The sequence below is a fragment of the Histoplasma capsulatum genome (genome assembly GCF_000150115.1).
Source record: "Histoplasma capsulatum G186AR genomic scaffold supercont2.2, whole genome shotgun sequence".
NCBI classification, from domain to species: domain Eukaryota; kingdom Fungi; phylum Ascomycota; class Eurotiomycetes; order Onygenales; family Ajellomycetaceae; genus Histoplasma; species Histoplasma capsulatum.
The window spans coordinates 1,594,850-1,620,073 of record NW_025544802.1 but is presented as its reverse complement, the minus strand read 5'-3'; the positions used below and the strand labels follow the sequence as shown (position 1 = coordinate 1,620,073).

Here is a 25,224-nt window from a genome sequence, read left to right as displayed (position 1 = left end):
GTTGGTTTGTTTGATTTAACAAACGCATAGCTCGCACCTATCCGATGGAGAATTACAACGATATAATAAAATATATACAAATATATATATGCATAGGCATAGATGAAAATTAATAAAATTTGGTACAGGGGGCAAATGTGAGAGAGGGGAGGGCGTGTTTCTCGCTTTCTCTCTCTCTCTCTCTCTCTCTCTCTCTCTCTCTCTTACGTATATGTGTATGTGTATGTATATATATCGATACAAATCGTGATGGGGCCCTCTTCCTCACACCCAAAGCTGAAAGGTGATTGCTTAATAATAATATAATATTATTATTATTATTACGGGCACCTCACACGATCATCACCAGAAACCATCCAATTCCTCAACAGCGTTCAAACACCCTATACAGCCCCTTTAGATCAGCCACCTCCACAACCCCCCTGACGAGGTCGTTCGTCGCGACAAGCCGCGCGCGCAGGGAGGGAAAGAGCACGTGCTCCAGCGTCCAGGACAGCTGCGCGCGGCGCCGGACGATGGCTTCGTCTTCTCTTTGTGGCTGTGATGGCTGTTTGGGCGGGTTGCTTGGGCTGTTTGTAGGGGGGGTTTGTGCGGGTTCGTTGGGGTTCGAGGGATGGCTTTCGCTCGATGATGACGGTGATGATGATGGTGATGGGTGTGATTGCGATGTTGTGCTTTGGGAGGAGGTCGCTGTTTCTGTCTCGCTTTTGCGTGCGGCCGGTTTTGTAGTGGGAGGGGGAGCCGAGTTGTTGTTCTTGTTGCTGCTGCTGGGGACGATAAGGGGGGCGATGGGTAGTTGTTCTGGCGTGTAGAAGGCGGCGAGTTCACGGAGGAATGTACGAAAGCAGGCCTCTTCGTCTGTCCAGTCGACGTATGGGCCCAGCCGGAGGAGGAAGCGGGGTAGTTTGGCGAGAGAGGGCATGTACCCCTTTAGCAGGAGGGGGATGGAGAGGAGGTTACCGTCTTCGGAGATGGTGAGGGAGAAATACTCGTCGAGCATTTCACGGCGCTCGATGAGTTGGGTTGCTATTGTGGTGACTATCCTGTCGAAGTCGACAGATTCGATATCTGCTGCTGCTGACTGTTCCTTTGTTGCAGCAGCAGCAGCAGAAGCACTTTGTTGACGACGGTATTCGTCACGTTCTGTCGCGGCAGCTAGGGAGAGCAGGTCCACGAGTCGTGGGGAGGATTCAAGGTTTATTTTACCAAAATTTCCAAAGTCCGTAAGACCTACTTGGTAGAAGAATTCGCTGCTGATCATCCCGTAGTCGACTAAGAAGAGTTTGACGCCTGATTGTATCGCTGCAATCCGCCGTCGTTCATCCACGAGCCCGACGTAGGTTAGAGATGCGAAGAGTTCTGTGAGGTTATTATGCATAGAGGATCGTACGGCAGCACGGAGGGATTTGACAGATGAGAGCCGTATCTGAGTTGGTTCTCGGCCTGTGCTCTCGTAGCGGAGGCCGTCCTCTTCGAGTGGTAGCGTTTGAGAATTGCCGTTAAGAATCGGCCTCGCTTGTGATGTCGTCGCAGGTGGTAACATGGAGGTTATTTTACGCATGCTCGCATCTGTTCGAACAAGATTGTTCTCATACGGACGTTTGGTACCAGATAAGGTCCGGGGCGTCGGCTGTCTATCGTCAAATGGAGGCTCTGCGTTGGAGTTCACTGAAGCACTTTGAGTTCGTCCAACTGGTAGCAACGTTTGCACCATAAAAGTTCGGCTAGAATCGACAGTTGCTAGCTTTTGTTGGATCGTAGTACATATGGACCCGATTATCTCGTCTTCATTCAGAAAATTGACCTCCCGCTTCGTTGGGTGGACGTTCACATCGACTCGCTGCGGCTCTATTTCTAAATCGAGATAAGCAAAGGGGTGGCCTCCCTTTGGGAGAAAGTTGGAATACGCCTGCTCTATGGCCCGTCGAACCGCAGAAGATTCCACGGAGCGATGGTTAATGAATAAGAGAATAGTGGTCCGCTTAGCATGGTAGTTTGCATTGCTAGCCCATCCTGAGGCACGGAAGCCCAGCCTCGGGTCATCGACACTGAAGTCGATAAGCTCACTCGCAACTGCACTGCCGTGGATTTGACGAATCCGATCGACCGTGGTAGAGTTTGTTGACGTGGATATGCTGACACCAGAATCGCCATGCTTCTTACATGAGAAGGCGACCCCAGAGCAATGTACCGCATAGCGGCCAACGACATCGAGGATTTTCGCGTATTCTTCGCTTGAAGAACGAAAGGCCCGACGTCGCGTAGGGACGTTGTAGAAGAGATCCTCCACCTAGGTATTTCAAGTGAGTTAAAAGGGTCTTATATGAAAAACAAACATGGAAAATATCAAAAACATACAGTGATCTGAGTGCCGCCTCGGCCAGCAGTCGGCTTGGGTTCTGCAGTTTGGCCGGGCTTTGCGGGAACCAATTTGCCATCGCTATAGTGAGCTCTCCAGGCACAACTGGAACCAGCGGTCTTAGTAGTGACGGTGAGATGAGCTATGTGGCTAATGCTCGCCAGAGCCTCACCGCGGAAGCCATAGGTGCCGATGGACGACAGGTCTTCAAACGCTTTGAGCTTGGAAGTGGTGAATCTCTCACAAAGGATTCCCAGGTCGTCGCACTACCGAAGGCAAGGGATTAGATGGGGTTCAAGCAAAAGGTATCTCAATCTCACACACGAAGAAAAAAAAGAGATCAGAGATCAAGATAGCGATATTAATAAAATTCAAATGTAGATGAACATACATCTATTCCGTGACCATTATCTGTGATCTGGAGGAGCTTCAAACCGCCATCCTTTACCAAGATTTCCACAGAGGTGGCTCCGGCATCGACCGAATTTTCGATGAGTTCTTTCAGCGCATGCATGGGAGCCACGATGATCTCCCCAGCAGCGATCTTGTTGACCACATCTGGATCAAGAGCCTTCTCCGGGCGGAAAGGGTAGTTAGTATCTTTGATACTAGTAGAAATTCCCTCCAGTCACCCAACCCAAGCACGAGGGAATGAGATAGAACAGGATGTCACGTGGCAGGCAGTTCAGGCTCCTACCGCCATCACATACCTGGATTTTCCTGGATGGTTGAGGGGGAAGACCAGCTTCAGCGGCGGTTCGTTTGGTCCCTCGAGGGTCCGGGGAGTCTACATCCATATCTTCGTCGGCCATGGTGCCAGAAGTGGTGTTCTATGTCATGTAGTAGTGGTGTGCAGGCCGAAAACAACGAGAAGTTGAAGCTGGGGATTTTGTTATTATTATTACTGTCACCCAACAGCCTGACACGGGATCCACTCCAACGCTGGAAGACTGTCGTGGAAGATTTCTCTGGTCGCTGGCTGGACTGATCTAGGCCCAGCTGTTGCGGCAAGACGTGACTTTACGCGGGGAGGGGGCTTTCTAGCGAGCTGGGATGAGGGGGGTTGCGGGAGGGCCAACAGACATCCGGAGCAGAAACCCAGGCGCTGGACGGAGTACCGGGAGAAGCAACGCAGCGTATACACCGCAGCAGAGAAGAGATGTCCCCTCCAGCATCGAGAGAATAGACACCTCGACAGATCCGCCGCTGCTGTCTCTTTCTGGCCGGAGAATAACCGAAGTTGTCCCTTTCACGCACGCACCTACCATCGCGGGCCGCGGCTTAGGTCAGCGCCGGCTTGTGGCTGGAACGCCAAGAGGCCGGGGGCTGCTTAGTCATATCCAGGGTCTGTCTGGACTGCGGCGGCTGCCGAACTTTAAATCGCGAGGCGTCTGGAGGCGCAACAGGGCTCTTGTCATTCTGCTTTCTCTTCAGCACAGTACTTTTCGAGTAAGTCGCTTTTTTGCAGGCGGCTAGCTGGTAGCTCACCAAAGTTCGTTTGTGTTGAATTCAGGTTTGTTTTTTTTTCTTTCTTTCTTTCTTTTTTTTTTTTCAAAATTTCTCCAGTGATGTTCTGGTCTAGTTAAACGTACTTACTTCCTAGTGGATGTGACTTAATCAAATGGCCGGGGTTTCAGCGAGGCTCCAATTTAAGCGTTCAAGGTTGAAAGACGTGCGCTTACCTTTCCTGTCCCAACGTCCGAAGATTTTCTACTCTGGATAATTCAATATCAGCGCTCTCTGTCATTTGGCGAGTCGCCCACGTGGCGGAATTCCTTGTCACTGCGGTCCTTGCAAGGTCCCTCTCAATACTTAGCGGTTTGAATCGGGCGGTCGCCATCCTTTCCGTTGTTGAGCGAGTGGAATGGCTGTTGCGGTCGCCAATTTGGTGCCGCCCTCTGGCCCGGAACAACCTCCACTCTACTTGAAAGCGAAGAAGCTGCCTCGATGAAATATAGAGAGCTCAGAGTTCAATAATTATCTCATCCCAGAGAGATAATTTGTGTATAGGTAATGGACATCATGTTCGTGATTTTCTCTCGGCTGACCGTTCGCCGAAAACTGTTCCAAAGAAAATGTGATTGAGATTCCCTACATCTTAATGTGCAAAGCATCTGGTTCTGGGTGTCGATGTCTCCAAGTGGCTCGAGAAAGGTTTCAATTGCATCTTGGGCGAGGTGGAAAGTCGGGGTAATGAAAAGGAGGTCATTGGGTAGGTGTAGTAACGTATTCTCAGTCTTCTTTCATCGAATGGAGCTATGGGCAACTTAAAATATTAAAGAAATTTCTACATAAAATAACAATAACAATAAATGTAAATATAAATTTATTATTACCCTGCTGGTGGCCTGCAAGTTTCGTCAATTCCTTTTCTGGAGTCACAGTGGCATGCCTTATCCACATCTCTTTCTTTCATTCTTTGTAATTCTTTAGGGTGCGCATCAATCACAACTTTCTATAGTTGTTGAGTCTTGGGCCTACCCCTGGACAACCTTATGAACAAAAGGCCAAATCATCACTGAGCCGACTATACTCTCAAGTTTCCCCACGATTCCAGCTGATGCAAAGCGCAATCGTCAGCCCCGAGCGCGCTTTGACAAGTGTGAAATCACCAAGACACCTGGATTGTAAATTACCACACTGGTGATAAATGAGAATTTGTCACGAAGGCTTGGGATGGAGAAGGATACCGAAAATGAGAGTGTTTACAGGTAAACCAGGATTCAAGGCAATGAGGACAGCGGACTCTGAGCCATCTCCGGCGACATTGGGCCACAGTAAGTATCGCACTGGAATAATATTAACTACAGTATCGGAGGCCGTTAGTAAGACCAATTGTAGCATAATCCACGATGAAAAAAAATGAAAATGAAAAAACCAAAAAAAAAAAAAAAAACACCTAAAGATTCTTTTGCCGGAATATCTGCCACTAAGGCGAATGAGATAGCTGCCTCAAACGGGCGACGTAAATGGCTCTGAGGGCGGAGAGCAACTCATTACTAGCACCCGCGATGGAATGAGGGAAGATTCCAGTCAGTGTAGCAAGCCGGTGATATAGTACTTGCCCTGGAAGTAACACCGTTCCGGCTTCCGTAATAGGGCAGCAGATGCAGACTATTAAGTCGAAAATGGAAGGAAAAGGGTGTAGAAGCAAGGGAAGGGGAAATTGCATAGAGTCAAGGTGGGCAAGAAGCATCGAACTGTTGGAGGGACTTCTGAGGAGCGCCGGCTGGACAGCCACGCAAGGCGATAGTGGACAGAATTGAGAGTCACACTTGAGCACCTTCCTCAGGAGTATTCAGCATTCGCCCAAGTTCAGGCGGCAACTACGTTGCAGTCTCTTGAATCTTGACCATCGCGCTTTCCCGATAAATTCCTGCATCTGGTTCTCGACGGCGACTGCCGTATATTCCAGGGTATATAAACAAGGTATAAAATCCCGCTCATCGCCCGGTTTCATCCCTCTTTCCTCAACTCTTTTCCAGCCTGGAATTCTGCTCGTTGACACAATCATTCACACATCAGGGTTCAGCTTTTGCCATGAGACCTATCCTGTTATTCCCCTTATGGGGATAACTGAAAAGAAAGAAGAGTGGCATTCAGTAAGTCGCCCGCATCCTCATCTCAGTTGGTGGGTGGCCTACAGGGGCTCCTCATGCCCAAACAAGCACCTCGTCCCTGTAGACGCTAGGTCAATGAAATCCTTTTGGGAAAAAAGGGGTGGACTTCAGACAACCAACCTGCCAGAGAGGCAGAAACAGCGAAGCCGATTAACCCCTTGGTAGAGGATGTTAGAAATAATGCTTGTCACAAGTCCTAGGAATATATTCTCTCCCAACCCTGCGAGTCTGTCACCACTGGCAGAACACGGCTCCGCGAACTGCCTTACACCAGCCCAGAATGGACATGGATGTCAGGGCATCGCCAAGGGGAAAGCAAGGCTGAAAAGGGGGAAACAAAGGTAAGGACTCCTTTTGAACTCGAATATTGACAACACCAGTATCGACCTCTGAGCTCATGCAATGTTGAGGATCATGCTAATCTTCTGACGAGCACCGACAAGGGGTCGGGTTTTTTTCTCTGGTTTTATAACCGGCTTTCCGTCACCGCACTCAGCCAATTATTGTAAGTGTATTTATCTAGATCGTTTCTGCTCTTTTGTGATCTCAGATTTGAATCAAAACAAACTGGTAAATAGCTGGAAAACAGAGAAGACTTTAACTATAAATGACTAGTTGTTTAGGCACAGGTCCGGAAACGATGACATCATCATTACGTCATCGTACTCTGCGGTTTACCTCATCCGGTTTGGCGCGACCGACACCAAAGCTTTTCACACTTTGATATATTGATGGCTACTATGCACTCCGCTTGCTTGCACTCCGTATTTGTTGTGGCTCATCAAGAATTGCCCAGTTATTTTGTATGTGCAATGTGATGCAATCTGCTCAATAGATCTGTATATAGTCCATAGTAATTGTACCGTGTGTTATGATCAATCCCTGACAGCAACTGTTTTGTCATGTTGCCCTGACATCAGGCACAACTATAACTCGTGTGTTATCTCCCAGAGAGAACAACTATTCAGCTGGCACACAGGCGGCATTAATGATCCTTCGTTGGAGCCAAGTATCATTCAAACAGCAGGCTTTCAAACTATGGCATTCAAGTCACTCTTGACACGAACGGTACGAACCGCGAGGCTCCTTGACCAGGACTGGCATGGCGATAGATCAAAGCTCAAATTCTGGACTCGCAAGGAATAATGCTTCCAAAGCTTTTTGCATTGAGACACGCGACGGCACTAGTAATAGGGTTCAGTGAAGCTATTCAGCTCCTGGACACACTCTAATTTTGGAATAGGCTGCGATGCTGGCGGCAAGCATGAGATGACAGACAGCATCACTAACTTTGAAAATACTAGTATTTTTAACTTTCATGAGCTCCATGCTGAAACCGGTGCCGAGAGATCATTCCACTAACAAGTGCTAGTTAGTATTCACTTCGTCTATCGCTAGCATCGACGGCTAATTTTGGAATGACGTTCGTAAATACGAAGCACTCTGATCTTGCCAAGAGCGAAGAAGTACGATGCCAAGTAGTTTATATCCCCAACTGGAACATCGGCAAGCAACGAATGGCGGCTCCTGCAACGACCACCATTTCTTTTGCTCGTTTCCGCCGTTGACCAACACCAATCCCCATGAACGACAGCGAAGGCTGGCTGCGCCTTTATACCCTCGTATGAAACACATCCCCCCGACGAAGCTCCCGTGGAGCGCGTTGTTGACTTCCCACACGTACCATGACTTTGCCGAGAAGGGGCTATCTCGGTGATGAGGAGCTGGGCAAAAAGTTCGACGACCACGGACACCGAACACCCGCACACTTCAAACCAAGATCGGCCACATCGTCATGGAAAATTCCCCGAAGGAGACGCGTGCTCCTCACCCTGATCGGCATATGTATCGTCTATATTCTCTTCAAAGCCGTTCCTCCTTCCGAGCTAACCCCCGCGACGAAGCCATTCGACGCACCACTCAATAATAACGACCCTCCCCGGCCTGGCGACCCCGGACAACGAGAAGAAGATGGCGGTTCCGTTTCCTCTGAACCACCTCCCAAGGCCCCGCCTGCTATGGATGAAATTCCCACCAATGATTCGTATGAATACAATGGGCCGATAAAGTTTCCCCTCCTTACCCAATCGCTGCACTCGAACCAGGCACTCCATTATAGCTGGTATAATAACGCTGTGCTTTTCGCGGCGGCGAACCTGCAAGCTCTTTCCTACCTTCTACCTTTAGCCTGTGAGATGGCTAAGGAGAAGCGGAACAGCGTGCATTTCGCAGTGATGGGAAGGAGCAGCGTATCGGTGAAAGGAATACAAATGGTTAATGGTGTGGACGAGGAGTCGTGTCCGCTGTTTTGGCATGGTGGGTTTTGCGATCATACGAACAATGTGCCGTATTTGGAAGAATGTGTTACTAAATATTTTTTTTCTGGCAAGATGCACGTCCCGACCATGCCTCTAGGTCTCCCGATGCCCGTATGGAATCAAGTGTAATCACGGGGCTCTCCCGCATTGCCAATACTTTTCGTCCCAAGGTCGTAATTACCCACAGCCATGACATTGATGAAACATTTCATTGGACCGCTGCCAAAGCAACAGCTGGCCGGATCGGAGTGCCTCATATCAGCCTTCCGGCTCGTGGGGGTGATTTCATGTGGTTGTCAAAACTGGACTCCCACTCACTTGGAGGTACGTAGGATATTAATTTTTGAATACATTTCTAGAACCCCTAGGTCGTGAAAAGATGATATTTACCTTCATTCAGCTTGGGACAAGGTCGATGTGCAAATCCTGGTGCAGGCACCCCCAGCCTCCTCGGGCTCCCTAACTCGATTGCTTCGTTCCCTCCAAAGGGCAGATTACTTCGGTGATACCCTGGGGCTAACCATCGAGTTGCCGCATAATGTTGATCCTCCACTGCTTGAATATTTGAAATCCTTCCATTGGCCACCGAGGAGCGTGCATAACCATTTCACACTCCGACGCCGAATACAACATGGGAACATAACTTCTGAAGAAGCAACCCTTCGAATAGTCGACTCACTCTACCCCAAAAACCCGGCCTACTCACACGTCCTCATCCTTTCTCCTCAGACGGAACTTGCGCCATCCTATTACCACTATCTCAAATATGCCATTCTTCAACATAAATACTCTCATTCTGCCAAGAAATCTTTGCACCGATTGCTAGGAATATCCCTCGAACTTCCATCATCTACCCCTACCGTCGATAGCGAACCATTTACTCCACCAATCAGATCCGACTCCCGTGTCGCCACCCAAGGTACTGACAAGCACATACCAGTATTTCTCTGGCAGGCTCCCAATAGCAATGCGGCTCTATACTTTGGGGACAAATGGGTTGAATTCCAGTCATTCCTTTCGAGTCGACTTTCCAGCGCCCGCAGAGCAGGTCTAAAGATGCACGCTAATCTCATCTCGAAGAAGTTCCCATCTTGGATGGAATATATGCTTGAACTAACCCGCTGCCGGGGCTATTATCTCCTTTATCCCTCTTTCCCCGCCGTCAAAAGCAGCCATGCCGTACTATCAACTATCCACAACGAACTCTACCGCTTACCAGAAGAGCACACCTCGATCTCGCAATCGCCTAAACCCATCTCTGAAAACCCCCAAAATTCAAACAGTCAAAAACACATTGCCGATCCCAATAGTCCCTCTTCCAGCGGCTCGTCTTCATCGCTGGATATACCACAGGAGGTCGAGCTAGGTTCCGTCGAGCTGCCCTTGGCCGATTCCTCGACCATATCGAGTCTCCTGCAACAATTCCCCGCAGGACTACCGGATGAGCTATCTCCCAAACACGTTTTGCCGTATTCACAGAAAGATCAGACGTCCCCTGACCTTGTTGGGAGGACACAGGCTTATATGAAGGAATTCCGGGAGAAGGTCGGTGGATGCGGAGCCCAGGCTCAACAGCAGGTGGTGGTTGAGGATTTGAAGGCGGATGATCTATTCTGTTCAGAGGGTGAGGAGGGGGTTGGGTTGTAATTACATAGTCGGTTGTCACATCGTCTTTATTTACTATTACATATTGCTCAGCGGTTTTCTTTTTTTAAACACTTTTTATGTCCTTGGTCGGCGGGTCTCGTCCATTATTATTAGTAACATGTTTTTTTCTTCAAGGCAATCTTTCTGGAGTTATTCTTGGGCAAAAGAACTAGATTGTATACTGTTTTCCTTTTTTGACAAGCGTTTGGTCCTTTCACCAAGTTGTTGAGCATTATTCCAATAGCTTTTTCGGTTGGGTTCTAAAATATCCCTCTCTACCTTCTACGGTCAATCTAAAGTTGTACAGTACATACATCAGGAGTGCTTGCGGAATATCATTAGGATAGTTTCTTCTGACTCCTACATATTTAATGTACAATTCCCCCATCAACAGAAGCTAACACTGGACACTCTGATTTTAAATAAGCCTGCGAGTTGTAACATAACTACCAGTAATCTGTAGTTACATAGAAAACACCTGACAGACAGGCTCCCACATGATTTCGGTGCTGAGAATGTAGAGCACCTTGCATCATTTCTTTGGTTGATGCTACTCTCTCTTGTTTGGTAAGGTTCAAACATCCTAACTTACAAACCCTCCAAAGCTCTTGAACAATCAATCACCAGGACACTCCCACACCTTCTCATCCACCTCCCAAATCCATATCATAGCCTTATCCTTATCGACACTTCTAAACTGCCCCATCCCATCCACTGGATTACCTGAACGTGTATTCTTCTTTCCTTTGACCAACCAGACCCGCCATGGCGAAGGATCAGCGGCCCAATGCGGCGGACAAGGGCAAAGGAAAGGTGGACGATATCAGGGAACTAAATGGGGAGAAGAAGGATGCTAAGGATGGCAAACCCCTTGCGAATGGGAAGAAGGAGGAGGGACCCAAGGAAGGTATGGAACGCAGAACAACAAAGCATCACATCCATCTTGTTTTTGGCCCGGCCGCGGCTCGTGGGTTGGAAATGGCCGCATGTTTTTTTGTCTCTTTTTGTTTTGTTTCTTTCGTGTGGGAAGTTGACACAATCGTGTGATTGAAACCTTTTTGCAGAAGAGCTTAGTGAAGAGGATCAACAACTGAAAAGTGAACTTGAGATGCTTGTTGAGCGGTTACAGGTTAGTTGCATTTCGTTGGTCGAAGAGGCGCTCTGGGTTCTAAAGCTATGGTTCTTTTTCTTTAACGCGGCATACGCTTTTGCCAAAATTCTATCTAGGAACCTGATACGTCTCTTTATAAGCCTGCTCTGGAAGCGATTAAGAACTTCATCAAGACGTCCACCTCTTCCATGACCGCTGTGCCGAAACCTCTTAAATTCCTTAGACCGCATTATGACGAGCTTGCTGCGCTATACGAACAATGGCACGCGGGTGATGATAAGGTACGGGATATTCTCCTGGAGTGGTTTGTTTTGTTTTGTTTGGGCGAACTTTTTTCTTTTCGGACTAACCACTGTATGCGTAAACAGGATTCACTTGCCGACATGTTATCAGTGCTTGGCATGACATATGGAGACGAAGAGAAGTTGGAGACACTCAAATATCGTCTCCTTGCCAAATCAGACGATCTAGGTTCATGGGGCCACGAGTACATCCGACACCTTGCTCTGGAGATTGGGCAGGAATACCAGGTTAGGGTGACGGATGATAAGGATGTGCAGGATTTGGTTGATCTTTCCCTATCGCTCGTCCCTTACTTCCTAGCCCACAACGCCGAAGCAGATGCAGTGGACCTCTTGAGTGAACTTGAGATGATTGAGGAAATACCACAGTTTCTCGACGAGAATACGTACTCGAGAGTCTGCCTGTATATGGTCAGCATGGTTAACCTTCTCACATACCCCGAAAATCACCAATTCCTGCGGACAGCGCATGACATTTATATGACTTATAACAAGCTCACCCAAGCTATTGTTATTGCCATTCGGCTGAACGATATTGATCTTATCAAGAAAGATTTTGACTCAACGAACGACCAGGCCATCAAGAGACAAATGGCATTCCTTATTGCGAGACAACAGATATGGCTTGAATTGACACCTGATGAGGAGGAGGAAGGAGGCCAAGAGTTATCCGAGTGCCTGCACAATATTCAACTGCATAACCACTTCAAGGCTCTCGCGAAGGAGCTTAATATTTTGGATCCTAAGATGCCGGAAGACATCTACAAAACACATCTGGAAAGCAATCGAGGATCTGGACTTACTAATGTGGATTCCGCAAGACATAACCTGGCAAGTGCTTTCGTCAATGCCTTCGCCAATGCTGGGTTTGGGAATGATAAACTCATGCTGGTCGATGGCGATAAGGGCCCTTGGGTCTGGAAGACGAAAGACGACGGCATGCTATCCACCGCTGCATCTATGGGAATGCTGCTACAATGGGATGTGGAGGAAGGTTTGGATAAAATCGACAAGTTCACGCTTATTGAAGAGGAGCAAATCAAAGCCGGAGGGTTACTTGGTATCGGCATCCTCAATTCCGGCGTTAGACTTGATGCAGATCCTGCCATGGCTCTGCTCAGTGAGTCCATCGGCCCTGAGGCCGAGAGTGTGCACGTGAGAGTGGCTGCAATAATGGGTCTGGGCCTAGCATATGCTGGCTCATGTAAAGAAGAATTGCTCGAACTTCTTTTGCCCATTGTTGAGGATGTTGCCCTCGACATGCAGATATCTGCTATGGCGGCCGTCTCGCTAGGAATGATCTTCGTCGGTTCTTCAAACCACCAGGTCAGTGAAGCTATTGCGACCACGTTGATGGATGAGGAGCGGCAAAGACAGATGAAGGATAAATGGACGCGATTTATGGCACTTGGTCTTGCACTCCTTTACTTTGGCCGACAGGAAGAAGTCGATGTTATCTTGGATATCCTCAAGGCGATTGACCACCCCATGGCGAAACCTACTTCCGTACTTGCTTCGGTGTGCGCGTGGGCCGGTACTGGTACTGTGTTGAAGCTCCAAGAGTTGCTGCACATCTGTAACGACGTCATAGAAGACAAGGAAGAGAAGAAAGGGGAAGAGTTGGTACAATCATATGCTGTTCTTGGCCTCTCTCTCATCGCGATGGGCGAAGATATTGGACAAGATATGGTCTTGCGACAATTTGGTCATCTGATGCACTATGGCGCCGCAAACATCAGGAAAGCAGTTCCCCTGGCCATGGGTTTGGTCAGCCCCAGCAACCCCCAAATGAAAGTTTACGATACGCTCTCCCGTTACAGCCATGACAATGACAACGATGTCGCGATCAATTCCATTTTCGCCATGGGTCTCCTTGGCGCCGGAACGAACAATGCACGCCTCGCACAGCTCCTCAGACAATTAGCAAGCTACTACCACCGTGATCAGAACTCGCTCTTCATGGTCCGCATCGCCCAGGGCCTCCTGCATATGGGCAAGGGCAGCCTTTCTGTCAACCCCTTCCACACCGATCGCCAGGTCCTGTCGCGGGTGGCTGCTGCCGGTCTTCTTACCGTCCTTGTGGCCATGATTGACGCCAAAGATTTCATTCTCGCCGATTCGCACTATCTCCTCTACTTCCTTGTCACAGCCATGTACCCGCGATTCCTGGTTACACTCGATGAAGACCTCAAGCCTCTTACTGTGAATGTCCGCGTCGGTCAGGCAGTGGACGTGGTGGGCCAGGCAGGAAAGCCAAAGACCATCACCGGGTGGCAAACGCAAAGCACACCCGTGCTATTGTCGTATGGGGAGAGGGCGGAGCTGGAGGATGAAGAATACATCAGCCTAAGCAGTACCTTGGAGGGACTCGTGATTCTGCGGAAGGTAATGAAATCGATAGAACCCTCAAACCCTTAGCTTTTGTGATGCACAGGATGGCTGACTTGGTATTTCTTTCTCTCTACAGAACCCTGAATGGGTAAGCCCAGCGTAAGGAGGTGTATTCTTCCCCTTTCGCCTCTCCAGCTGATGTTCTCAATATTTCCCGAATCAAGTCTCCTACTATTTCTGTGAATAGCGTGTAATGGGTAGTGCTTTTCTTTCATCATTAGGGAGTGGGGTCCTTCTCCTTATATACAAAGACAGCCGGCTTGGCCCCACGATTTTAAATGGCATATTACTGTTCGTTTGTTCCTTCATCCTTGGTCCTTACTACCGCCAGGGCCATCTTGTTGAAAGTGAGAAATGCGTATGCATGCCGGCTCTTGTTAGTGGAGGTTCCTCATATAACACATTTCAGAGTAGACCCATAGATCTTGTAGAATTTAGAGGGAGCCTGAATCATATATTGATTAACTGCCCACCAAACCCATTAGGACATCTAGGACATCGTATCCCAGAACAAAATATATTGTCCAAGAACGCACTTCTCACGGCCACGACCTCGATAACTATCTGGCCTTAATTTCTTTGAGTAAATATTTTCACGACCAGTGTGCTTAAGTTTGTTCTTCGTTTCATCGGGGTATATTTATTGTATGGTCAGGGTGAAAAAAAAAAAAAATTAGGGTTTCGGGGTTAGCTTCCTTACCCCTCCAGCCTGAAGCACGATTTTAACCAAAGGGAAAACTTGTCGAAGTCCAGCCATCCCCATTTCCCTCTATCTCTCAAAGCTGTTGGCACACCCTCCAAAATGAAGCTCGACCCAAAGGCAATGCGGTATTTGGCCGCAGAGGACTTCCGTACTCTCGCAGCTGTATGTCTACGCTTACCTTCCCTTCCCATTCCGTCCCCAAATAAGAGCCGTAACCCCGTGTGTACCTCGCTGTTTTTGCCATGAACGGCGGGGTAATTGACAAGATGACTCTCATATCTACAGGTCGAAATGGGCAGCAGGAATCACGAAGTTGTACCTACGCCGTTAATCGTCCAGTTATCGGGGCTGCGCGGTGGAAGTATCGTGCATAAGTGTATATCGAACCTGGCGAAGATAAATTTGATAGCAAGAGTGAAGAATGCGAGGTGTACGTATATAATATAAACAATGACCATGGATCTTGGTATTCTCCTATTTCTTGCCTCAATTAACATGCTACCCTTCTCTCTCTCCAGACGACGGCTACCGCCTCACCTATGGCGGCCTCGACTACCTCGCCCTTAACTCCCACCAGAAGCAAAAGTCCATATACTCGGTCGGCAACCAAATCGGCGTCGGCAAAGAATCAGACATTATCGTCGTCGCCAATTCAGACGGCAAACAACATATCCTCAAAATCCACCGGTTGGGCCGCATCTCGTTCCGCACGGTCAAGACCAACCGCGACTACCTACGCCACCGCAGCTCCGCGTCATGGATGTACATGTCGCGCCTCGCAGCGATGAAGGAGTTTGCCTTTATGAAAGCGCTACACGAGCATGGGTTTCCGGTCCCCGAACCCATCGCGCAGAACAGACATACGATTGTTATGAGTTTGATCGACGCGTTCCCTCTCCGGCAGATTTCTTCGGTTCCGGACCCTGGCAGGCTTTATTCGGAGCTTATGGAGATGATTGTGCGGTTGGCCGGGGTGGGGCTTATACATGGTGATTTTAACGAGTTTAATATTTTGATTAAGGAGGAGGTCGTTGGGTCTGAGACGGCAAGGGGCAAGAGAAAGGAGGGAGGTGATGGTGCTGAAGGGGAGAATATCAATCTGATACCCATCCTTATCGACTTCCCGCAGATGGTCTCTGTGGATCATCCTAATGCGGAAATGTACTTTGACAGAGATGTGCAGTGCATCAAAAGGTATTTTGAGCGGAGGTTTGGATTTTCGAGTGATGAGAAAGGGCCATTTTTTAAAGACGCGAAGAAGCTAGTGGGGACGAAGAAAGGGGGTGCAAGGCTGGATGTTGAAGTTGAAGCGTCGGGTTTCTCGAGGAAGATGGCAAGGGAGTTGGAGGCGTACATGAAGGAGATGGGTGTCGATGGAGACGGAGGTGAAAATGGGGAGCGTGATGATCTACGATCTGATGAGGAAGGAAATGAAGACGAAGAAAATGAAGAGGATTCCGAGGAGGAGGGAGAGAATGAAGATGACGGCGTCCCATTAGGTGACGAAGTGGATGCTTTTGGAAACACGATACAGAAAAAATCTGAGGTAGAGCAACCTAATATTTCTGAATCGGAATCTACAAAGGGAATTAGCATTGAGCAGCTCCAAATATCTGACTCTAAACTGCAAGCTGCATGAATATACTAGTATTTATGATTTACGCTTTTGCTCTCACTTACGGGGTTCGGGATAATGGTGGTGGTGTTGAAGCTTTACAGCGGGCGTACATAATGGATAAATTTTAACGGTTCGCATTTATAGTCTAATGAGATGATCACACTTACATATAATATTTGCTTTACATGTCATGCAAGAATGTCTTCTGTATTTCGCATGCTTCGTTTCTTCTGATAGAACTATCCGCATTGTTGCAAAAGAAATTTATACGGGCACCCTTACGTGCCAATGATGTATTTTTTTACCATTTCCGAACTCGTTCTTTGCCTGGCGTCCAACAAACCACCGAAAATAATTCAATTGATACTGTTTGTCGACTCGATTTGTCGTTTATCCCCCGCTATATCCATATATCAATGAGATAGGTCATCATGCGCAAAAAAGTAGCAGAAAGGCTGTCGCGCCTCCGCGAGGCCCGCCCATACCTACGACCGATTCCTCATGAACAACGGAAGCAAATATATCTGTATGAGCGCAACCCGCACCCCTTTACCCGGGCACCCGCTGTTATTTATTCCTATTCCCCTATGCGAATGCTTTCCCAGTTGCTCAATTTGTGGAGGACCTATATAAGTCAAAGTCTTAGAGATGTCTAGCTAACCTCTGCTGGCAATACGCAAAAAAAACCCCAGACCCGACTTTGTCATTACACTCATCCGCACCCCATTCCTCCCACCCAGATATGCCTCCTTTTGGGTGCCGCTGACCTTCAACAAACTGGACATTAAAGACTACCTGAAACAGGCGTACGGCGTAGATGTCCTGAAAGTACGCAGCTATGTCGAACAACAGAGAATCACACGTGAGAAGCCGTGCGGGAAGGAAGGGTATGGCAAATGGCGAAGACCCATGGCTAGGAAGAAAATGACGGTGGAAATGACGGAGCCCTTCGTGTGGCCGGAGGAGCCGGAGGATTATAAGCCGTATGTCCTTAGTTCTGTCCCCTACCTTTTTGTTGCATTGTTGTTATGTCTTACTATGTCGACCAGCAGATCGGCGCTAACTAACAATCTTTTATTTATTTCCTCCGTGACAGATGGGAAAAAGATCGATATTTTGAAGCCAAGAAGCTTCAAGAGGATGCCTCCGAGAGCATTGCGCCAGACGCGAAGAACAAACCCATGCCACAGAAGAGGCGCGACACTATAGCTGAACAGGCGAAGAGGCTGCTGGAGGGTAAAGAGGAGTGGCAGCCGACTTGGAAGGCTCTGGGGTTGAATTATGACAGACCTGTACTCGGCGCTGGTGTGAATAGTGCGAAGATGGCTCCCGCTGAGATATTAAAGGGAGAGAATAATACGGGTCCTGTGGCAGAGAGGAAGTGAGTGTGGACCACCTTGTCCGGATGGAAGCTGGGCTGGGATATTGTATGTATATGGATGTGGGGTCTATACTTCCTTCTTTTTATGGAAAACATTCTGTTCACGGGTCGATATTGGGATTTGTTTCTTGCAGCTTTTTGGTTGTTTTAGGTCCCGTGATATGGGTGGAATATGTTGCAAACGAATGTCTCCCTTTAGATAAAAAACGGGACCCAGGAGGCAGGAAACTGAGAATGATTCTAGTTATGTATTTTCTGTTTTAGTGTATTATACAAATAGACATGCTATTGCTACAAGAGATTTTAGGGACCTACATAGGTTCACGGTCAGAAGTGTTGTATAGGAGCATGAAACAGTTTTACGAGAACAGTAGTTTCCTAGTTCTTTCCAGAAGAGATCTTCATTGGTTAATCACCTAATTGAGGCAAACATATATAATAATAATAATGATAATAATAATAATAATATTTCAACAGCTTGGGATGCTGAAAAAAAAAAAAAAAAAATTTCTTGCCATTATTTTCCAAAGGGGATATGCAATTGACACAGCGAGCAAGGAGAATTACTGACTCGAACGTTTCGAAATAGATCTGGATTAGGGGGGAATAGAGTGGGGTTTATTATGTACTGCGTGATATAGAAAAAACAATGCGAGAATGGAAATATACTAATTGGATTGAAAACAGAAAGGAGCAATGGGAAAGATCAAAGAAGAAATACATATCAGACACCGCTCGCTAATTATGCAATCTTGTTTAGTGGGATATTTCCCTTATCTTGAAAGGACTGGCACACGGTATAATTGGGATGTCGAGAGAAGGAAAAAGTAAAAGAACTACAATCTGCTCTCAAACATCGGAGTGTGCTCGCCCGGCCAGTGCGCATGCGGCCAGATGTGCCGGATTGCTTCCCAGATGTGCCTGTGGGAGGGTTGAAAGTGTTAGGAACATGGTGGAAAATGGTGTGATCTCACTCTGAATAAACGTGGAAGAAAAGAAATGAAAAGGAAGAAGAAACGGGGTGGGGGAGGCTTACTTGACATGCACAATTTCCAAACTATTCTTAACCTCGACAGGAACTTCCCGTACTTCTTTGCGATTATGCTCAGGGAGCAAAACAATCTTCACGCCTGCGCGGTGCGCACCGATGAGCTTCTCCTTAATGCCACCAACAGGCATCACCCGGCCGCGGAGAGAAACTTCTCCCGTCATGGCGACATCTGGCGGCACCGTCTTGCCAGAGAACAACGAGATCAACGCGATCGTATGTGCAAGGCCGGCAGAGGGCCCGTCCTTGGGGATCGCTCCGGAAGGGCAGTGCACATGCAGGCTGCGATGTTTCATGATATCCTCGTTGGGATCGTGGGTCAAACCCAGGTCGAACGAGTGTGCTTTGACCCAGGTAAGCGCCACTTCGACAGATTCTTTCAACACATTACCCAGCTTGCCTGTCAGCTGCACGCGGCCATTGCCCGGCATGTCGGCCACTTCAATGAAGAGGATGCTACCCTGGCCACCGGTGGAGTATGCGACAAGGCCTGTCACGATACCAGGACGTGCGTGTTTTTCTGCGATTTCTTCGTCGAAACGCTCGATGCCGAGGATTTCGTCTAGGTCTTCGATGGAGACCTGCGGATTATATGTGTGTTCTTTGGACGTATCTTTGGCATCTGCATATTGGACAGCTTTGTAGCGGCAGACGGAGCCAATTTCGCGTTCTAAGTTGCGGACCCCAGATTCACGGGTGTAGGCTGTGATGATTTTCTCAAGGACTTCGTCAGAGAGGAAGACTTGGCCGTCTGAAAGGCCGTTGGTCCGGATCTGTTTGGGTACGAGATGGCGGGACGCGATATGTTTCTTCTCAACGGTTGTGTAGCCGGAAAGCTGGATTGTTTCCATACGATCCAAGAGGGGTGGAGGGATAGTATCCAAAGAGTTTGCGGTTGCGATAAACAATACTTTACTCAGATCGATGGGGATGTTTATGTAGTGATCTGTAAAGCTATGGTTTTGCTCTGGGTCAAGGACCTCCAACATGGCAGCTGACGGGTCGCCGTGGAAATTGGAGCCGACCACCTTGTCGATCTCATCAAGCAAGAAAACTGGGTTGGCAACACCCACTTTCTTCAGTCCATTCACGATAAGCCCAGGCATTGCCGCGACGTAGGTCCTCCGATGTCCGCGAATCTCGGCCTCATCCCTCACACCACCAAGAGAAATACGATGGAATTTGCGGCCAAGTGCTGTGGCAACTGATTTGGCCAAACTGGTTTTTCCCGTACCAGGAGGGCCAACAAGGAGCATAATTGGAGATTTGTCTGTCATACGCTTTGATTTGAGAAGCTGTAGCTTAGTTTCTATGGCGGCCCGCTCAGCGCTAGATTTAGATTCAGTTTCGTCTTCGCTGCTGTTCTCATCTACGTCCAAATCTGTCGAGAGCTTTGAAATTTGATTATCAACATCAGCGTTGAGAGTCTGCTTCAGTTTTAGAACCGCCAAGTACTCCAACAGGCGTTTCTTTATTTTTTCCAGGCCGTAATGGTCATCGTCCAACTGTTTCCTGGCCCTCTGGAGCGTTTCAACACCCAACTGGTCCTCAGTGACCTTAGACCAAGGAATCTCAGCCAGATTCTCCAAGTATGTTCGGCAGACGCCATATTCTGCGTTGGAAGGATTCATCTTACGGAGCCGCTTGAGTTCACGATCTGCTACTTTCTGGGCTTCTGGGCTTAGCTTGGCATCTTGAAGTTTTTGCTGGAGTTCATCGATTTCGTTTGGTTCCTTCTCTTCGCCGACATCCCCCATTCCTCCGTGAATCCCCGGTGGAAAGCCATTGATTCCCGTCATGGAGCGTCGGGACAGTAGTTCTCTTTGGCGCGGATCCAACTGATTGATATCAACGCCAAAATTCGAAGGATTGCTCGATGTAGTGATAGAAGCCACCTTAATATTGCTTCTCATGTCTTGGACTTGTCTTGACAAGAGTTCCACAACTTTCTCTAGCCTGGTCTTCAGGTCAATCGAAGCTAGAACCTGTAGCTTTTCCTCGAATGTGGTTTCCACCACATCTGTCATAAAATCGGCGAGAGTTCCTGCTTGCGAGATACTCTTCTTGGCGATGAAAAGTTCAAATCGTCGAGCAATCAGGGGAGATATGCCATTGGTTTGATGCGGAAAGAAGGATGTGAGTCTGAGGAAAGCCAAAAGTTCTCGTGAAAGTCGCTTGACCTGGTCAAAGAGTGTTACGATTGCGATGTCAGTGGCAAGGGGGGCTGTGTATTTGATATCTATTAGTTTTCATATGCCATTGTATACATATACGCGAAGGATAATTAAACACAAGGCAACCTACCAATTTCATCATGTACAGTCACATCCGCCTCTAAGAACGGAGTCTCCTTGGTAACCTTGCTAATCGAAAACCGCTTCAAGCCTTCCACAAGTAGACATGGCTCACTATTTGGCCTTCCCTGAACGCCAATAACCTTAGCTACTGTGCCATAGCTGAAGAGATCATGCTTGGAAGCTTTAGCTGGGTCGACTGTGCTCGAGGCTGCTGATCGGGTACTTGATCCGTCCACATTATTCAACAGCTTCTTGCCATCCTTGCTCAGAAAGGGAGAATTGAGAGGAGAGCAGCCAACAATGGTGGCATTTCCAGCCTTTAAGGAGGATTTGCTGAAGAGAGAAGTGAGGAGGAGAGGGATATCAGGGCGTTCCGACAGCGGAATACGAAGGGTGACACCGGGCAAGAGAACCGAATCCCTAGATAGCGGTAGCAAAGGGAGGTTTGTTGATCGCGATGAATTGGTGCCCATGATGGCAAAGCTTGATGTGTCCTTTTGCGAGGACGGAGAGGGATGGTTAATGCACTGAAAAAGCGGAGAAGGCGAACTTGTTCACTTAACCGTTAATGCGGAGACAACTACTTAACAAACCAAGGCGGAGTGGGCGCTCTTGGGAGAGGGACAAAAACAGGATGTTGGAAGAGCAACACTATGGCCACAAACAAGGAGTGGTGGTGCGTGGGACAGGGTAGAGGAATGGGAGGAGCAAGTGTTTATGAGGTTGAGCGGGCGAGGATCTGAGGCTATCTCGACCCACGCCGCCTCCGATGCTCGGTGCCGAGGTTAGTTAGTTGCCTTTGAGAGGACCATAATTGGTCTGGAACGATGGTTTAACAAATCGAGGAGTCAATAGCAACCCAAACAGGCTATAATATTATTTGTAATGAATACTCTTGGAGTCGGATAGGCGGTTGTCCTACCATCTCTTGACTGCTTTGACACAGCCTGTAAATTATTTCGTTGTCCCCAAAATGTCATGTATGGGTTTTATCCCAAGCTTTTGAGTGGCGGAACATCTTTCTAGCATATGTCAACTCACTAACTTAAATGAGAGCCGGACGAAAATTGAAAAATAATAATGATGATGATTTCTCAACATCACCACCACATTGCGTCTCAAGGCTTTAAAAAATTAAACAGTTTCCCTCTGCCCTTTGAACCTAGCCTGTTTATCAATGCAAGCTGAATAATTAACCAAATATAGACTAATTGCAAGCAGGATTAATTACTGATCCAGCCTCTCAACCATGGCCGCTGCCCCTCCACAAGCTCACCCCGCGTCGGAAACGTCGCCAACAAAGACCACTTTTACAATTGGCACACGCAAATCAAAACTTGCCCTGGTGCAGACCGATCTCGTGCGGGATGCCCTAAAAGCCGCCTGGCCACAGTACGAATTCGACATCCTTACCAAAGATGCAGCAGCAGACCTGGATAAAGTAACACCACTCCGCGAATTCACTTCGAAGAATCTCTGGACAGAGGAACTTGAAGAACTGTTGCTTGCGAAACAGATTGATCTTGTTGTTCATTCATTGAAAGGTAGGTTTTTTAATTCACGTTCTTTCCGATTTTTGCCCTTCTAGATTTTGAAAGTGTTTTGCTTCGCTTCCAATTGTTAGTTTTGTCTTTATTTTATTATTGATTTCTATTGCCTTCTTCCCGCCAGTGTTCATTTAATATATCTTCTCCTCCAACAGATGTGCCAACTCAAATTCCCACAACATGCATTCTCGGCGCTATGATGCCGCGAGAAGATCCTCGAGATGTCCTAGTTATCAAGAAGGGGCTGCCAAACATGACATTAGCGGAACTTCCCGCAGGATCCATAGTGGGGACCTCCTCGGTACGGCGCATCGCGCAGCTGTCACGACACTACCCGCACCTCATAGCCAAGGATGTAAGAGGAAACATCGACACCCGTTTAACAAAGCTCGACGCCCAGGATGGGCCTTTTAGCGCTCTAATCCTGGCCGCTGCGGGCCTTTTGCGGACTGGCCAAGGCGCACGTATCTCTCACTACCTAGACTCGAAGGATGGCAAGATGCTACATGCTGTGGGCCAGGGAGGGTTGGGAATTGAGATACGAGCGAATGATGAGCGGATGAAAGAGATGGTTGAGAAGATTGGGGATAGGAAGACTACTTTTGCGTGCCTGGCTGAGAGGAATCTGCTAAGGACGTTGGAAGGGGGTTGTAGTGCGCCGCTTGGGGTTGAGACGGAGTGGGTGCAGGGTGCAGAGGGGAAGGAGACATTGATGCTACGCGCTATTGTGTCGAGTGTGGATGGGAAAGAGGCTGTGGAGATTGAGAAGGTTGAGAAAGTTACGTCTGGAGAGGAGGCGGAGGTGTTCGGGAAGAAGGTTGCAGATGAGTTGGTTGTGCTGGGTGCTGGGAGGATTCTGGCGGAAATTCAGCAGAAGAAAAAAGCGTGGGGTAGATAATTAAGCACTCTAATATCTGACGAATCCGCCAAAGTACTTGGCAGGTAGGCATTCGATGATCTGATATATGACGACCTATGATGATTTGGGCTGCTTGTTTGTCATATCAAACTGCATATGGATCAATGCCCGAAAGGCTCACTGTATGGCGATGATACTACCTTTTTATATTACGCTTTCTAGCAGTCCTATGCACGATAACTGCCATGATACCACTCTATAGTCACTAGCCATTGTAATACCGCATGGAAGGAAGGAAGGAAATTCATATCCGCCAAACTAAAATATATATCTATGAACCAATGAGGTAGTTGCCTTGGAGAAATATGCAGGCATCTACAGCCTCGCCCGATGACAAAACTTGAATATACACACTTATGAATATGCATCTCCTCCCATAGCCACCTCAGATGTACATACTTTTCATGAAATCCAAGTCACTATCTCGTTACTGTTAAAAGGCTGTCCCACAATCCCAACCAAATCACTGAGCACCCCTCACCGTTTTGACCTGACTATCAGTTTTGTCACCTAAATATAAACGAAACAGAGCCCCAAACGTAAATCACTCAACAAATAACAGCAGAACAAACGGCTGGCTCATTTTTAGCTATTATAGCTATGACTAAACGCCCAACCTCAAATGATTACCCACGCATCTATCTGTTCGGAGACTCGCTGACGGAGCGGGCCTGCTACGAGGGGGATAATGGGTTTGCGTGGAAATTGGAGCAATATTACGACGGCAGGGTGGATGTTGTCAATGAAGGTGTGTATTCGTGTTTTTATTTTTTATTTTATTTTAGTTTTTCAAAAGAAAGGACTGGTTTTTTTTTTTTTTTTACATGTAGTTGCCTACCAGTTGTGTTTACATGGTTTAAGGAACTGGGCCCCACTATGGATTAAGAGCTCTTGATGCATGGAGAGAGCTTGTGTTTTAGTTCTAGTACTGATTCATGATTTATGCAGGATATTCTGGGTAAGTCGTTAAACAGCAGCTCTTTGTATTGCTGAATGATGAAATATATCCATATATTCATCATCCGTTGTCCATACATACCCATATACATCCTTCCCCACCAACTTGTTCCAATGTAGTGGCATTGACCTGAAGAATTTCCTTCCTCGAAATTCAGTCAAACCACAAAAACTCTCCGTCGCACATTTGAAAGGGAGATCGTCAATAAGATTACAGACCGCGGACCCCCTGCCCCCCTATTCATTACCATTTTCCTAGGTGCCAACGACGCCTGTCTCTTATCCTCGGGTCCTTACGTGCCATTGCCGGAATTCGAAGAGCACATCCGACACTACGTGAAGAGTATCCTGGACCATCCCGGCGCGCAGAACACCAAGATCATACTGATCACGCCCCCTCCTGTTGATGTGCCCTCATCCGAAATGGACTCTGCCGACGACCTGCCCGAAGTTGCGGAGGTCATGCAGTCCATGGCAAAGTTAAGTAGGGGGCACAAGACGTGGGCTTCAAAGAGACTTTTTGCGGAGAAGATTGTGGATATAGGGAGGGAGTTTGAAAGGCAAACAGAGCGTGTGGCGGTGTTGGATTTTTGGACGGCCATGACCAAGGCCAAGTGCAACGAACTGGGGTTTACTGACGAAGAGTTCCATGACCTGGATACCAGGGATATGCTCCCGGGCTCAGGATTGCCTGGTGCGAAAATGTTCGGGAAAGAATTCCTGATTGACGGGTTGCATTTTGGGAGTCGAGTATGTTGACCGCTTCTGCTCTGTTATCTGTTGGCGTGTTTTGAAGAGGACGGGAGGGTTTCGTGAAGCTGACATGTATTTTGTTTTTCCGAAGGGATACGACATTCTGACTCGCGAGCTGTTTGGGTTATTCCTGGCGAAGTGGCCAGAACTAAAAAGGGAAAATTTCCCCTTGCGTGTATGTGTGTTCCGTTCCATGAATTTGTGATGAGAATCCCCAATGATTCGCTAACAATGTATTGCGATTTTAGGGGTA

The 25,224-nt window shown here is 47.9% G+C and overlaps 10 protein-coding genes across 10 annotated transcripts; 7 read left to right on the top strand and 3 right to left on the bottom strand.

Annotated features, from left to right (window-relative positions):
- Positions 1-364: 364 nt before the first annotated feature.
- HCBG_01762 (DNA binding protein) lies at positions 365-3,171 on the bottom strand (the record flags this gene model as incomplete). Its single annotated transcript, XM_045428811.1, has 3 exons — positions 365-2,290; positions 2,359-2,625; positions 3,070-3,171. 3 exons carry the CDS (start codon positions 3,169-3,171, stop codon positions 365-367), a joined length of 2,295 nt encoding a protein of 764 aa, XP_045290597.1.
- Positions 3,172-3,640: 469 nt separating this feature from the next.
- Positions 3,641-4,199, bottom strand: HCBG_01761 (uncharacterized protein; the record flags this gene model as incomplete). The annotated part of the gene is made up of 2 exons (XM_045428810.1): positions 3,641-3,842; positions 4,042-4,199. The coding sequence occupies 2 exons, from the start codon at positions 4,197-4,199 to the stop codon at positions 3,641-3,643; spliced, it is 360 nt and encodes a 119-aa protein (XP_045290596.1).
- Positions 4,200-5,054: 855 nt separating this feature from the next.
- Positions 5,055-6,711, top strand: HCBG_01760 (uncharacterized protein; the record flags this gene model as incomplete). The annotated part of the gene is made up of 5 exons (XM_045428809.1): positions 5,055-5,136; positions 5,459-5,611; positions 5,885-5,961; positions 6,145-6,320; positions 6,603-6,711. The coding sequence occupies 5 exons, from the start codon at positions 5,055-5,057 to the stop codon at positions 6,709-6,711; spliced, it is 597 nt and encodes a 198-aa protein (XP_045290595.1).
- Positions 6,712-7,664: 953 nt separating this feature from the next.
- Positions 7,665-10,297, top strand: HCBG_01759 (uncharacterized protein; the record flags this gene model as incomplete). The annotated part of the gene is made up of 3 exons (XM_045428808.1): positions 7,665-8,295; positions 8,370-8,621; positions 8,698-10,297. 3 exons carry the CDS (start codon positions 7,665-7,667, stop codon positions 9,942-9,944), a joined length of 2,130 nt encoding a protein of 709 aa, XP_045290594.1.
- A 326-nt stretch (positions 10,298-10,623) lies between these two features.
- Positions 10,624-13,851, top strand: HCBG_01758 (26S proteasome regulatory subunit; the record flags this gene model as incomplete). The annotated part of the gene is made up of 5 exons (XM_045428807.1): positions 10,624-10,851; positions 11,009-11,073; positions 11,172-11,336; positions 11,424-13,742; positions 13,825-13,851. 5 exons carry the CDS (start codon positions 10,710-10,712, stop codon positions 13,849-13,851), a joined length of 2,718 nt encoding a protein of 905 aa, XP_045290593.1.
- A 699-nt stretch (positions 13,852-14,550) lies between these two features.
- On the top strand, positions 14,551-16,090 carry HCBG_01757 (serine/threonine-protein kinase RIO2; the record flags this gene model as incomplete). Its single annotated transcript, XM_045428806.1, has 3 exons — positions 14,551-14,613; positions 14,737-14,881; positions 14,970-16,090. The coding sequence occupies 3 exons, from the start codon at positions 14,551-14,553 to the stop codon at positions 16,088-16,090; spliced, it is 1,329 nt and encodes a 442-aa protein (XP_045290592.1).
- Positions 16,091-16,500: 410 nt separating this feature from the next.
- On the top strand, positions 16,501-17,454 carry HCBG_01756 (mitochondrial 54S ribosomal protein YmL41; the record flags this gene model as incomplete). The annotated part of the gene is made up of 3 exons (XM_045428805.1): positions 16,501-16,595; positions 16,810-17,052; positions 17,166-17,454. The coding sequence occupies 3 exons, from the start codon at positions 16,501-16,503 to the stop codon at positions 17,452-17,454; spliced, it is 627 nt and encodes a 208-aa protein (XP_045290591.1).
- A 566-nt stretch (positions 17,455-18,020) lies between these two features.
- Positions 18,021-21,268, bottom strand: HCBG_01755 (lon protease Lon1 2; the record flags this gene model as incomplete). The annotated part of the gene is made up of 3 exons (XM_045428804.1): positions 18,021-18,371; positions 18,487-20,722; positions 20,803-21,268. 3 exons carry the CDS (start codon positions 21,266-21,268, stop codon positions 18,287-18,289), a joined length of 2,787 nt encoding a protein of 928 aa, XP_045290590.1.
- A 776-nt stretch (positions 21,269-22,044) lies between these two features.
- HCBG_01754 (porphobilinogen deaminase) lies at positions 22,045-23,562 on the top strand (the record flags this gene model as incomplete). The annotated part of the gene is made up of 2 exons (XM_045428803.1): positions 22,045-22,339; positions 22,498-23,562. The coding sequence occupies 2 exons, from the start codon at positions 22,045-22,047 to the stop codon at positions 23,238-23,240; spliced, it is 1,038 nt and encodes a 345-aa protein (XP_045290589.1).
- A 299-nt stretch (positions 23,563-23,861) lies between these two features.
- HCBG_01753 (uncharacterized protein) lies at positions 23,862-24,977 on the top strand (the record flags this gene model as incomplete). The annotated part of the gene is made up of 3 exons (XM_045428802.1): positions 23,862-24,009; positions 24,210-24,219; positions 24,377-24,977. 3 exons carry the CDS (start codon positions 23,862-23,864, stop codon positions 24,975-24,977), a joined length of 759 nt encoding a protein of 252 aa, XP_045290588.1.
- Between the last annotated feature and the right edge of the window lie 247 nt (positions 24,978-25,224).